Below are 14,947 nucleotides of genomic sequence, written 5' to 3' on the forward strand. Positions count from 1 at the left end.
AGATAATATTGTCAACTGTTTTGGGAAGGGGGTCATGACTCCTCTCCCCCCTAGTATCCTCCACTGTCTGACTCCCCTCTTGTAGGTCTTTATAGTTCACAATACAGGAACCGCTTCTATTTAAATAATGTGTGCATTTTGCTTCGACACTACTATGTGAGCTTCAATACTGAATTTTCGTTGACTTTTAATTGTACGTATGGAAGATTCACTCATATTTTCTTGCCATGCTACCTTCAACGTATTTTTTAGTTGTTCTTAAAATGAACTTGTTTTAGTTCCAAGAATCTTTGCCTTCTTTTGAACTGTCAGAAACTTCTTTTTCTTTCCAACTTCACAAATTTAAGAAGAAATAGCAAAATAAAAGTGTCATTATACAGGGTGTTTCTCTCTTAGGCAAAACTTTAATGGGAGATAGTACACGTCTGAACAAACAATATAATGGCAAAAATAAGGGTCCCAAACGTCTTCTGAAGGAGATAGGCATCATTAAAGTTTAGGGTCCAAAATTTCAAATGCTCATAAAAAACAGAAAAAGTGGTCAATTCGTTTGCGGTTTTGACTTAAATTATTCTTTTGATCAGTATTTTCTAGAAAATAAATACTGAAGATGTAGTTGGAAAAATGCCGATAGAGGGCACTTTAGACTTTGGAGTAACGAACAACAATTTTTTTCTGCTATTTTTGAATCTCATTAAATGTTTTCTAATGCTTGGACTAAATTTTGAGCTCAAAATCTAAACTGTTGGGAGTGGTTAAGTAGCAAAAACTGAACTGTCTTCAAAGGTTGCACTTTGTCACAAAAAAAATGTATACATCAAGAATAAATGGAGCTGCAACCAACAAACTCGGCAGGAATGTAGTTTGGTAAAAGATTTGAATTTCATCGCCAGTGACGAAAGGGTAAGCGTGATATGCGCACACAAGATGCGCAGATAAGTACGATTAAAAGTGTGAAAGCTTGTGTCAAAGGGCACTTCAAACAAAACTGTCGAGTTGTAAAGACGACCTTTAAAGATATACGAAGAATTGTTAAACTTTTTAAAGGGACGTACAGTAGGTCTCAGAGAAGCAGGTTAGTAGTACGCATGTATCTGCCGCCACCTCGGCTCGAGCGATATGGTAGTAGCTTAGTGCTGTTAAAAAAAATGAATCACTTCATCGCAGTCTTTTAAGGTATTCTAGAAATAGAAATGAGCACGAAGATCGCACTTCATAAGAGTGCCCACTACCGTATCAATAAGGTCGCTAACATTAGTTCCATGCCTTTACGGCATGGAACTAATGTTAGCGACCTATTACTTTTACTTGATATTATTACTTTCCATTTTTATTTACCCTTTACCTTGATACTTTTACTTTCCAAGAAACTGATAGTATCAAGAAGAACAATCCTGAGTAGACTGAAAGTCACTGGTATCTCAAACTGGCGTCCATTAGGATGGATTGGATTTTCTTCAATTGGATTTTTGCTGCATTTGATTAGCTGGGTTGTGACATCCAGGAGACATGTTATCTTCAATGATGAATCCTGATTTAGTCCCAGTGGTCATGGGTAAATCCATATTTCACTCCATACGACGCCATGTTTTGTCTTGTATAGCTGCTAGAGGAGGCTTTACAACTTATGATTTTGTAACCTTTATTGCCTCATAACTTCTCAATAAAACAATCTTTTGTTCTGAATCTGTAATCATTTCTTTATCTTGTCATAGGTCACATATGTTTTAAGTTTCATGAAGATCGCTTGTTTTGTTATGGTTTTTTTTTTTTTTTTTTTGTGTGACAGTGTATTTCAACTTCTGAACACAGTTCAGTTTGTGTGACTTAATCATGCCCAATGATTTTGATTTCGTGCTGAAAATTAAGTTTAAGTCCAAGCATTAGGAAAAATCTAATGAGATTCAAAAATAGCGGCAAAAAATAGTTGTTCGTTACTCCAAAATCTAAATCGCCCTCTATCAGCCTTTTTTAAACTACATCTTCAAGCTTTATTTTCAAACAAATACTAATAAAAAGAATAATTTTAGCAAAAACCGCAAACGAATCGACCAATCTTTCCATTTTTAATGATCATTTTAAATTTTGGATCCTAAACATAAATGCCATCTATCTCCTTCGGAAGACATTTGGGAACCTTATTTTTGCCATTATATTTTTTGTCCAGATGTGTACTATCACCCCAAAGATTTGCCCAACAGCTCAGAAACACCCTGTATTTCATCATTTATACTAGAAATGGAAAAAAAAATGAAGGTGGATATTTATATACACTACCCAAGTGATGTTAAGACAAGTAGTACTATGTAAAAACTTCCACTATCAATAATGCTAAAGGGGAAAAAGTTCAATCTAGAAACCAATATTTAGTAGCCAATAACAAAGTTGATATTTACACATCACAAAAAATAAAATACCCTTTTAAAAGATTCGTGTTCCGCTGGAGAAATCTGTGTTAGCTATAAAAATTCGTTACTTGTGAAAAATCGTGTTATAGCCATTTCAAGCAAGTTAAATATTGTTGTAGGGAGAGTCCACTGTACTTAGTTCTAAAACTTGGAAAAAATACATAAATGAGCTCTTGATGCAACTCTACCTACAAACTAAACAAAGGGTTTCTCAATCCTCAGGGTTCAGTCCTTTTTTCCCCAATCACTCCCATCCTGTCTCAGAGCAAAAATTAAAACGGAGGGAGCAAGTTTAATTATTGGCTAAGAAAAACTTGGGCAAAGAGCTCAAATCACCTGACTCAACAACAACGAATGACTGACACTTTTTACGTGAAGCTCAAGTCACCTGACTCAACAACGAATGTCTGACACTTTTTGCGTGAAACTAACAAATCAAACCTGATTTTTTCCAATGCTTTTATTTAAAATCTATCACGTGACATGGGATCTTTCTTTCAAGAATGAAAGTCTTCACTCCCTCCATTTTATCTCTTCTCAATAATCTGAACCATACAATTGCAGATTAATTTCAAACCTCCATCACTTCAAATCAAAATCATGCCCATAAAATTATTAAAAGGTAAAAAAAAATAGTGAGAGGCATCTCCAGAATACTGTGAGTGATAAGGAAAAATAGGGCTGCGTTTAGAATCAAGAGGACATTTTACATAAGAATTGGCAAAAATCATTATATATTATTTCTGTAGCCTGTTTTTTGTTCCTACGTGAGAACTTCAATTCTTGATTGATTTCTTTGATTTAAACCTCATTTTAAAGCTTATCATGCAGGCTAATGACGAAAAATAGACCCACGGTTTAAAAATTGTTTTTCCTGTCAAAAAAACCTGTTTTAAAGCACCCGACTCAGGTTTTCAGTTAAATTTATAAGTAACTTGCTCCGTGACCGACAGAGATGAATTGCACGATCGGCAGAGCGTTCAAATGGTAACCAGAAGAACGAGTGTTCAGGTCCGCCCTGATGATCTGAATCCAAAAAGTAGATAACTGTTGTGCATAACATGAACACATGAAAACAATTCATAACACAAGTGAGGTAATAAATGTGATGGAAATGCTCCTTGCAGAAACGAAACCTTGATGCAACCGGTAGCTAAATTAGTGCTTAGTTGGATTTTTGTTTTGTTTTTAAAGCTTTGGCCCCCGGTCAGAAAACTAAAGCATAAGGTAAGCGAAAATATAAGTATCAGGTTTAAGATTTTAGACTACAAATTGAAGTTTTTTGCTTCAAAAAAAAATTTTATACTGAAATGCAGATTCTTCTATTGACAGTTTTTGACAGTTTGTACACAAAAAAATTTCTACCACAAATTGAAATTACACTTTTTATTTAGTTAAAGTACGAATATTTATTAGAATACGAAATAAAACATTAAAATTAATAACAATTTGATGGGTAAAATATCATATTTTTTTTTCCTTCTTTCGGCAAAAAACAAATAGCCAGTCACATTTTTACTACATTCGAAAAGCTACGCTTAAAAAACAAACTTAGTTCAAATGATTTTGTATTTTAACTGTTCGGTTAAATGATGAACACGTGCTGCCATCTAAGCCATAACAGCAGTTCAAGCAGCTAGCGATACCAAATTGTATGAATTTTCAAAAATAAAAACACTTCAATATCTTATCTTATATATTATTTCTGTGGATTATTTTTCTGTTGATATGCGAGATCTTTCTTATTTCGTGAAGAAATTCACCCCTCATTTTAAAACTTGTCGGGCCGGCCAATCACGAGAAATAGACTTACGGTGTAAAAATCAATTTTTCGGAAACGGCCCTAGCTGTTGCAAAACTTTGATACAGCCTGTAGTTCTTATGCAGATTTTTTTAAGCAAAATTTTAATAGTTTTCCAATTTTCTGGGTGCTTTCGGCGAAAAAAAAATACAATTAACCTGTTTTTTTTTTTTTTTAATCAAGCTTAAAAGCAATGGACTTAGTTGGTCGGTTTTATTGAAAAGTTTTTTTTTTCGGTAGAGCGTTTGGCTATTAACTAGCTGAACTTCAGGCCTGCCCGGGCTGTCCGACATTATAAACTATTTAGATTAATATTATGCATTACATGTACTCATAACATGCAACAGATAACAACCTTAAGAAAAGAAATACTACTTGGCGTTTCGACTCCTTTATGCAGGCTACAGTTATTATTCAGAGGAGTTGACTATCCTGAAGGGTGTTCTTTCTTTTTTTTTAAGTTTTGACTCCGTTCAGACCACTAAGCATGCATAGTATAAGCAGAAAAAAGTATTAGATTTAAAAATTCAGTTCTCAAGGGAATCCTCTTTGTGCAGAAAAACTTTTACATTGTATGCTGAATTGTATATTTTTCTCATAGCAGAGTTCGACATTTGATATAAATGAAAAAATACTATGCCAAATTGAAGTTACGAGTTTCACCCAGTAAACTTTTAACTATTTAGTTGAATACGATGTAAAAAATTAAAATTATTATGAACTTCATTAGTAAGAAATCATTGTCTACTCCTCTGCTTTCGGACGGGGGGAGGGGCTGCATTTTGTCTACGTTCAAAAAATTACACTTTAAAAAAATGGACAAAGTTCAACTGGTTTTGGTTTTGAATTTTAAATGTTCGATTAAAAGAAAAATATGTGCTGGATTTCAAGCCGTAACGGTTAAAGCAGCCTACTATGCAAAATTGTATCATTTTTCAAAAAATAAAACATTTATTTTCAATCTAATTTATTATTTCTCTAAAATGTTTGTTTCAATGACTACGTGATATTTCCTCATTCCTTAATCAAAGTCCATGTTTTACGAATAATTTTAAAGCGTATCATGCCGGCTAATGACAAAACATAGACACATGTTCTTTTTTCGGCAAACAGCTTTTTTGCTGTTTTTTATTACACATTGCTTAAATAAATAGCATTCGAAAACGAAGGCGCAACTGCTCGGTTGGTTGGAGTGTCATACGGTTAATCAGAATGGCGTCAATTCAAGTAGTGCCAATAAATATCTCTTTAATGTTTTTTTTTCCCGTCAGATGCTCACATAGGCAGGACTGTATTTGCCACAACCCGTTTTTTCACATGCACAATTGCTGCTTTTTCTTGAGTCACTCAGTCACTTTTAATGATACAGTAAAGTCTCGAAAATTCGAGTCCCAAAAGTCCGAGGTTTAGCTTAATTCGAGGCTTTGGTTGACAGTTTTAAGAGTATACTTTATACAGACAAAAAATACTTTAATTTGAAAATCGAAATATTTTGTGATGTAGAACTTTCCTAACAACATACAATAAGGTAATAATATGATATTGAAAGGTTTATGTCAATAACAGTCGCCAAGAAATATTCATCGACTGTTAGAGATGGATTAAGTGATGCCTTGGAGAACGTAAGAAGTTGGTTGATTCAAATATAACTTGAGATCAAAACATTGTTTTGTCTTAAAAAACGAATAAACATCTCTTTTAGAATATCCGATTGCAATTAAAAAGGGAAGTGCAAAACTTGGCGCTGTACGATTTGTATATACGAAATTTTCTCCTCCTTCTATGACTAACGTTTTTGTATTAGGTGAGGTACCTACGCACACTCACACATAGACACAAATGTCACGACAAAACTCATCAAAGGTTATTCGAGGACGATTAAAGGGCATTTTTTGGTTTCCTGCAAATTTACACACAAGCAGGTGCAGACATCAAGAAAGAAAAAACAATCAAGACTCGTTTAGGGTAAATTAAAACATTAATTTATCTTGAAATTTGAGTGATAAATTTTTCGAGGAGACAATATTTCCTTTTCATAGCAGAAGAAGTAAACAGCGCATGTCCTTATGTAGTCTATAGAATTTTTCGGATAATTCGAGTCTCAGTAATCTAAAATGGCGTGAGCCCCAATTACCTCGGATTTTTGAGACTCTACTGTATTTATGTTTGCATTGGAAATACGTACATTCAAAAGGTGAGTGATGATCACATTATCACAACATTGTATTTAACAAGGTTTTGTAGCTGATATCTTCAAATTACATGCCTTCTTTTGTGAGTTTACTTTTTTCCGTTTACTTTAATCTGTTAACCTTTTTCGATTCCTATTATTAATGTTCTTTCTTTGAAATTTTTAAAGAGTGGAACGTCATATGAAACGATTCAAAGCACAGTGCGAAGTTCCACACTGGTCGGCTAGTGGTATAGTATAACTAGTTCCTTTTTTATGACTAAAAGTTCTATTAAACTTTTAGTTCACCCTGTAAATAAAAACAATAATTATTTTAAGTTTGATTTTATACATACTTGTTCTAATTTTCTCTTAAGCGCAGAAATATCTTTTGCACTTGAATATGATATGTCTACGCCTGGAGATAATGCATAGAAAAAGGTCACATCATTTTCTTCTGCAACTTTAACAAGTGATGTCAGATGTTCTGTAAAAAAAAAAAAAAAAACTTCTAAATTCCAAATGATAAAGCAAAATTGAAATATGCCTCTAACAGTTCTGAAACTATCAACATAACATATAACTAGTAGTTGGACACCAACTATCTAGCTTTTAACTAGAAATGCAATGTACTGCATCTAGCAAAATGAGGAATAATTGAGAGTTACCAGATGTTACTAATATCAGACAGTACATCCAATAATTAATTATGTGCTAAAAAATTATAAATGTACACAGCTAAACCCTTTTAATATAAAATAACTTAATGTGAAAAAAACGATTTGCATGAAATGTTTTGGCTCCGTGAGCTAACAACCACTCAATAATTTATGTGATAAGATGAAATCCAGATATCAGGAAGTAATTATTATGGCCCAGCTAATTACATGTTAATGAAGTTTGCCTGTACAATTTGAAAATTATTATTAGTAAATTATTTTATTTATTTTTCAACTGAAACTAGCTCCAGAGAAGCTTATCTCTTCAACTGAAACTTCATTTTATGAAACTAAATTTTCTAATGAAATTATTTTTGCAAACTTACCAACTTCTTCAACAGAATATAGTTCCTTCCAGTAAGCTCTGTGTTTAAAATCATCTTTTGGAGCATACATGTATGTGTTTAAGCCAAATTTTTTCATTCTGAAAAGTAAATTTTACAATTATACAATGTATTTTCAGCAAATATTTTACAGAATTAAATTTGCAAAAAATTGAACAAAATTATGCATAACAACATTCAGCTTTTCTTATACAGTAGAAGACCGTTATAACGCACACCTTGGGACCAGAGCTTTTGCGTTATACAGGTTTTTGCGTTATATAGCTCATTTCATAAATTTTGAAACTAATATTCAGAATATATCTATATATTAGCACTTCAGAATGAGTTTCATCTGCAATGAGTATTAAAGCACAATATTACAATTAGTTATTCACAAATAAATTAAGGCTAAAAATGCACAGTCTTGAGCAAAGAAGAGACTGAGGGGATATGATTCAGTAGTTTAAATTTATTAAAATGAAAGATGTTACAGGACTGAAGTTTAGCACTGAAAACAGGACAAGGGGTCATTGTTTTAAGCTATTTAAATCTCAGGCTAACATGGATGTTAGGAAAAATTATTATTTTAGCTGGGTAGTGGAACCTTGGAACAGTTTACCGGAAGAGGTGGTAATGAGCAAGGAAGTAGATAGTTTTAAGAGGGCCATTGATCTTCACTGGGGATTGTAAATTGACTAGGGCCAGTCTAGTTGGGCCCAGAGCCTGTTGCTGGTCGTCACTTTTGTATTTGTATAAATATGTTTCATAATCAAAAGAAAGTGCATTATCCTGCACTTCTGCTAGCTTCATGGTTTGCATAACAGCTGAATTTCAAGAGCCATCTGGTATTTTCTATTAACTGTAAGTACTAATTTTCCTTTAAAAGCTTTGAATTAAGATGGAAAGATGAAAAACTTTCAAAATTTAATTTGTCTCAACAATTTTTATGCTTGCAAAGCAAAACAGAAGGATTTTTTAAACTTCAAAGTATTGTTTACTTCTGAAAAGTTGTGCGTTTTATAGAGAATTGCGTTATACAAGTCAGCGTTATAACGGTCTTCTACTGTAATTCAGCTTCCTTAGAGTTACTAGGCTTCTACTGAAACTTCAAATCATACTTTCAATACCTTGCTCTTCAATTAAAAAATATGAGCTCTAATATTGTGTTGAAACAGCATAATGAAAACTCCAAGATTTTTAGTACATAATTAGATTCCAATTAGCAATAATAGTGCAAAAAGTTATTCACCATGCCCGGTGCTTAGAGTGAGTTTTTGTTGGTACAACAAGCAACTGTACCAAACAGTTTGTTGCAGCAACCAGAGACTGCAGTTTAAACTTCATTAGGGATCGTCAGTTTGGAATAACCATAACAGAGCCCTGTCATAGAAGTTTCAGATTGCCTTCCTTTTGACAGATTTTTTGCACAAAACAGAAGTTTCCAGATGCCATAAAAAAATTGCTTGATATTTTCTTGCTGTTTTGCTCTGACTATGGAGCTGTTACTTATTATCTTCATACACAACCTAGAGTTTAGTGATTTAATTATTTTTATTGAAAATGCAAAATTTATTAGTTTTTATATTTTATACGTTATTTGTCTTTATAGTACATAAAGATTGATGTAATTAGTTACTATATATAACCAAAATACTCTTTAAAACATCTATGTTAAGGTGAGTTCAGGTAATTTCGTCCAAGGCAAGAGTGTCCCGAGAATTTTGGGAATAATGATCTGAAGAGACTCCGGTGTGCAAAATCTCATAAAACTTCGGCATTCCTAAAGAAATCCTTAGGCAAGGAATGGGAAAAAAATATCAGAGAGTTACATCCCACAGCCGAAATTTTTGTGACACTCTGTATTAAGGCTAACGATAGCTACTTTGAAAATTTGAAATATATTAGAAGAAATAATGTATTCCTATTTATATTGAAGTATTGGCATAATATTTTCATTTGCATTAAAATTTAAAAGTATGTTATTTCTTGTTACCCTCTATAAGAGAGTTTTGGCAGAGTCTTGAAAAATGCATCTAGCTGGACCATTTGATAAAGGTACACGGGGAAATTGGCTTGTTTAGTTTCAGACTTACTTTTATTTAAAACTCCGATCCTATCATGGTTCAATCACAAGCACTAATAAATAACAAGCAAATTCAAAAACTTACTTGGCAAACAAATCTCGTCTTTGTTCTGGTGTCCATGGTCTGCCATAAAATCCTATAATGAATCTTTCAATATGTTATTCAGTTGAGCTATTCATTAGAAACAAACTGTTATATATATCAGGAACAGAATATTTATATTTTGTTAATTGAAAATAGAACCATATCCCTCTAGATTTTATTCCCATTAAACCCCAAAATTGGAGTAGCAAATTTTAACCTTGGAAATTTTCAATTTTTATCTATATTTAAACAATTATAGATTGACTTGAAGGGCAGTTCCATGGTGTCGGACGTAAAAAAGGAAGAAACATTTCTCAGTTTTAATTCCATTTACCAAATATAAACTGATCCAAAATAATTAAATTTATTTACAAGATACTTGTTACATCCCAGTGAATAAAAGATCATGTTAGTTTTTCAAAATAGATCCCGAAAGTATAAATTAAAAAAATTTAAAGAGTTGGTGTCGGATGTAAACACGCAAATAGTAAAATTGGTGGTTCACTTTAAAATTATTAAAAGCCTGTGAATTGGCTTACATTTTAATTTTAAAAACAGCTTAATTCTCAAGTATACTAAAGATTGAGTTATAATTATGTAAATTATAAGTTACATATACTGAAACAAAATTTACCAAGTAAATTCAGAAGTAGGGTTGGTTGGGGGAAGTGGGTCGCTGGGGTAAGTGGGTCACCCTCCTAAAACTGAAATATGTATATGGTTTTTATACTTTTTTTTATATTGATCAAGTTAAATTTCATCAGTGATTGGTTTTGCATATATTTGGGTTTTGTGGAATATTTTTCTAGGTCAGAGAACTTAGTCAAAAAAAAAATCTGAAAAAAATTTTTTGGCGAGTTCAAGCAACATTTTTCAAGGAAGTGTTACCCGGTTAGTTTTTATTATTTTATTATGATCATTGAACCTTATGTACAGTTTAACTTAAAGCGCTTACTGCAGTTAGAATTTTTGAATAAAGTATTATTAATATAATTGTTTTAGAGGAAGGGGTCCTACTTATCCCGTAAAATTTCGCTATAAGAGGTCTCACACTATGGAGTAAGTGGTTCCCGCCACAACAGTGAGGATTTGAAAATCAAAAGCAACTCTGATGAAATACTTGTATTAGTGAAATACAGTAGAACCTCTCAATAAAGGACACTAAGGGGACCAGGCATTTTGTCCCTTAAATAGAGGTGTCCTTTATTGGGAGGTGGATGAATTGATGCATGCTGTGTACTTAGTAGTATAATATTACAATAAACATTAACTATTAACACTTAAGATTAAATACTGAAAATGTCTTATTATGTTAAATAAATTCATAATTATTCATTTCTAAGTTTATCTTTTTTTATTAATTAGAATTTAATAAAAAAATTCGTAATGGCAAAGTTTTGTAGCATACAGAAATAATTCTTAAGTTTTATATTCAAAGCTAATTAATTGCTGTGTACTCTTCATTGGCCCTGCATCAACATGAATAAATTGTTGAGAGGGCAAATTATGTATGTTTATTTCAGAAAGTTCTTTTTTTTTTTTTGTGCATACATTACTTGTTTTCTTCACATATGTTTATGTCAAACCCACGTCAATTTTTAGAGGAAAAGTGAAACTTGAATTCCAGTAAATTCACTATTTCTTATGTGCTTATTCATTATTTCTTGCTTTTTCTTTTTTTGTGACTGTCCCTTAATTAGAGGTAAATACATGGTTGTCCCTAATCAAAGGGACTGGGACCAGAAAAAATGTCCCTTAAATAGAGGTGTCCCTTATTCGGAGGTGTCCTTTAATGGAGGTTCTACTGTATAAGAAAAATATGATGACAGTAGGATTTGATAGTTCAGCTACAAAAACTGCTAAAGCTGGTGATTAGTTTATTTGTGAAACTTACGTGAAAGAAAACCATTAAGATTTATAGGTCTAATGTTGATAATGGTTCTTCCTTAGCCAACTTTACATAGACACAGTCATTTAGTGTTTCCAATTTCTTTTTCAACTTATAGTTTTGCCTAATTTGTCAAAATTGATCTTAATTACCTGTATTACATTCATTCAACACACCTTTAGGTGTAAAAGTAAAATATATACCTAAAGACTTTCAATAAATTTCATAAATGAAGTTTTGTTTTTTGTTTTAAAATTTACCATGATACAGATTTAAAAGACAGTATGTATCTCATAAATGGATGCATTTGAAAAAACTAATTCACACTAAAAATTTAAATACTTTATCATGTATGAACCCCTTATCCCTTATTTAGATATGCTTCATTTAAATTTAATTAAAAGGGAGGTGACCCACTTACCCCTTTTATGGGGTAAGTGCGACACCCATTCGATTTTTTAAAAATACATAAGAATAATTAAAGCATTATTTTAGAAAACAATGATGGACTTCTGTTTATTAATAATATCTAAGATAAAATAAGACAATTTTTTTTTTTTTTTTGAAACTTTTGCATAAGTTTCCAAAAACAAACTGTTCTCAAAAGGGATCCTACTTATCCCAATCAACCCTATATGTATGTACAGTAAATTCACTAAGTTGTTTTTTATGCATGTTTCACTTTAACTTTGAAATTAAAGGCAAAAACAGGAGAAGCACGTTGAAAACATATGCTGTTTAAAGGAATGTAACAATGTTGGACTTAAGAAATTTTTTACGTCCGACACCTAGATTTCAATAAAAAATATTCACTTGTTGCAAAATGAAAATAGGTTACATCAATGAGATTGAAAATCTTACTTTGTACCCAAAAATACATGCATATAGCTTTAAAATTATTGGCTCGGCAAAATTAATAGCGTATTTTGGTGTCGGATGTAAAACATTTAATGTACCCCAGAGGAATTCTTTTACAAATCAAAATGAATTATATTTTTACACATTTTTAAAACATCACCAGCAATACATTGTATATTTAAATGGTTATTCATCTTAATTCATAATATTAGCATGTATTTTTTGGAAGAAACAATTTCTTTGAGAGTCACCAAGATGGTTTGAAAATACAAGATGTTAACCTTAGTTTAACCTCCTGTAACTAATTTATAACTAAAGTCATCAAATTTTAGACAGGCATTTCAAAATATACAACTCTTTACCTTTAAAATGATACCTTATTTGTTTTGAAATTTTAATTTTGAAAAATTGATCATCTGGTTGACCTTATCATGGAATTGCCCTGAAGGGGAAAGAGAGAAACGTTGTTACATATTCTGTAAATATTAATTATTTTTGTGATTAATTTGTTGTAATCTGGCTAAATTAGGAGTTTATTCCATCATTTTGTATCTAAAATCATCTTAGTAACGTAATCCGTAAATAGCTTCTTGTATTGTACATACAACCCCCTAACATTCGACTGAAAGTATATGGTCTTCCCATTTTTGAATGACAAGATTTGTGAATGGAATAAAAAGAAAATACGAGTAGCATTTTGAATTTTGTCGAACTTTCCAAAGCAGTATAAAAAGCCGAGTGGCATTTGAAGGAGGGTCAGTTATGTTCTTGAGCTGTCCGAGATTCGTCTGAGCGTTGCTCTGTTTATTGTGAGGCATTTCGCTGTGTTTTTGCATATTTGTATGTAAATACGTGTGTCATCGTTGAGTATACAGTGTTAATTGATATTTGCCTAAATGCTATGGTGAATTTAGCAGTTGTTAATGATATTTCTTGTACATATTTGTAAATAAATCTCCAGTGTTTTTCTCAAGAACTGTGTCGTCATTTAAAGGAAGTTTGAAGCTGCACCAGACTCTTAAGAGCCATTGTCTGTAAGGATCAGGCAGGTTGTGATTGTTGACATTTTTAATTTTCTTTATTTTTGCAAATGTTGGTCCTTATCATGAATGTAATGTTTGTGCAAAATATGAACTTTATCTGCCTTACCGTTTTTGGGAAATTAAATTTTTTAATTTAGGGGGCGTGGCACATTTTTGCGTGTTTTTCAAATTTGCAGATTTTAAAGTTCTTGTTGCTTTAAGCACCCCTATAATGACATGGATTTTTAAATTCTACTCTATTATATGGTCTTCGTAGAGACTATTACATCTGTCAAATCGGTGTCACTACGAGGGCGACGGCCATGAACTCTGTTTAAAAATGACCGAAAATGAATTTTTTTCTATGTTCAAGGCCAATTATCTCAAAGCGCCTTCATGATGACACCAACATTTTTAGATCATTTTCTAGCCACACTTACATACATCAAAAATATGTATCAAAATCGGCGTCACTATAAGGGCGCCAGAAGATATTGGAACTTTTATTCGATAAATTTCACAAAAACACAAATATTTAAAATCTAACTACAACTGTCGCCTTCATAGCAGAGATCTGATACTAAATTAGGTTGATAACCAACATGTTTGTCTAACATTTGCACAAAACAAATCGGTGTCACTCCTATTATTTTTGGAAATATAATCGTTCGAAGTTAGTACGCTATGGCATTTTTTTTATATTTATTTATTTAATCTTTTCACCCCCAGATAGTTTTTTTGAACACATTTATTTTTAATTTAATACAAAAATGTGTATCTTTTAACATAAACAGCTTTGGGTAGTAAGAGCGTCTTTTTCTTGAATAGAAAATGCCCGTTTTAATATAGGTACAGGCAGATGTATTGCGCATAATATGTCTAGATTATCATACCAATACTCATCTTGTTTTTTCGGCCAAACAAATCTATTTATTCCAATTGTTCTCGACATACATTTGACCTCAACTTGCAAATGGATTTTATACGAAAGATGTATAGAGAGAAGCTCTTACAAACATCTTATATAAATGCTTCAAATTTTCAACTAATAAATACCCCTGCATTGCCAAAAGTTCAATTTAATGAAATTGGATGGTCCCTATCTTTACGAGCTCAGTTCAAGTTCACTTCAAAACAGAAGGAGTATTTATAAGAACAATTTACGATTAGTGAAAATACTGGGAAAAAATAACATCCCTGTCAAGTTGCACACTAGATGAGAAATGCAGTTCGTAACGGGGAAAAAACTGTTCGTTGCTTCAGAGTATTGTACTATGAAACAAATCCAATCCTTTTTTTTCGATGGAAGAAACAAAAAAAACGAATGCATTCTCAATACATCAAATGAGAATATTGAAGAAAGCGAACATTCAGAATCTGAAACTGAATTTGAGGATAACGCAGACCAAAACGAAGAAAACATTAAGAATCAAGTCAAACCAATTTCAGAAAGACGGTCATCTCTTATTGAAAACTGTTAATTTTGTAGCACTAAAGCATGGGAAAACATGGTATCCCAGAAAAAGAGTAGAAGTTGACCATTTGCAAGTTTATGTCAAATGCATGTCAAGAACAACTGAAATAAAT

The 14,947-nt window shown here is 32.0% G+C and overlaps 1 protein-coding gene across 2 annotated transcripts in view; it reads right to left on the minus strand.

Annotated features, from left to right (window-relative positions):
• The window catches only part of LOC129219369 (protein O-GlcNAcase-like), a 97,837-nt gene extending 88,197 nt beyond the window's left edge, over window positions 1–9,640 (minus strand). For both annotated transcript variants that reach the window (XM_054853746.1, XM_054853745.1), the window contains exons 1-3: window positions 9,593–9,640; window positions 7,425–7,522; window positions 6,736–6,866 (exon numbers count right to left, since the gene is read on the minus strand). In XM_054853746.1, coding sequence (XP_054709721.1) covers window positions 6,736–6,866; window positions 7,425–7,521 — 228 coding nt within the window. In that variant the 5' untranslated portion in view covers window position 7,522; window positions 9,593–9,640. The remainder of the gene's footprint in view (window positions 1–6,735; window positions 6,867–7,424; window positions 7,523–9,592) is intronic.
• Between the last annotated feature and the right edge of the window lie 5,307 nt (window positions 9,641–14,947).

The sequence above is a fragment of the Uloborus diversus genome, chromosome 3, assembly GCF_026930045.1.
Source record: "Uloborus diversus isolate 005 chromosome 3, Udiv.v.3.1, whole genome shotgun sequence".
Taxonomy (NCBI): domain Eukaryota; kingdom Metazoa; phylum Arthropoda; class Arachnida; order Araneae; family Uloboridae; genus Uloborus; species Uloborus diversus.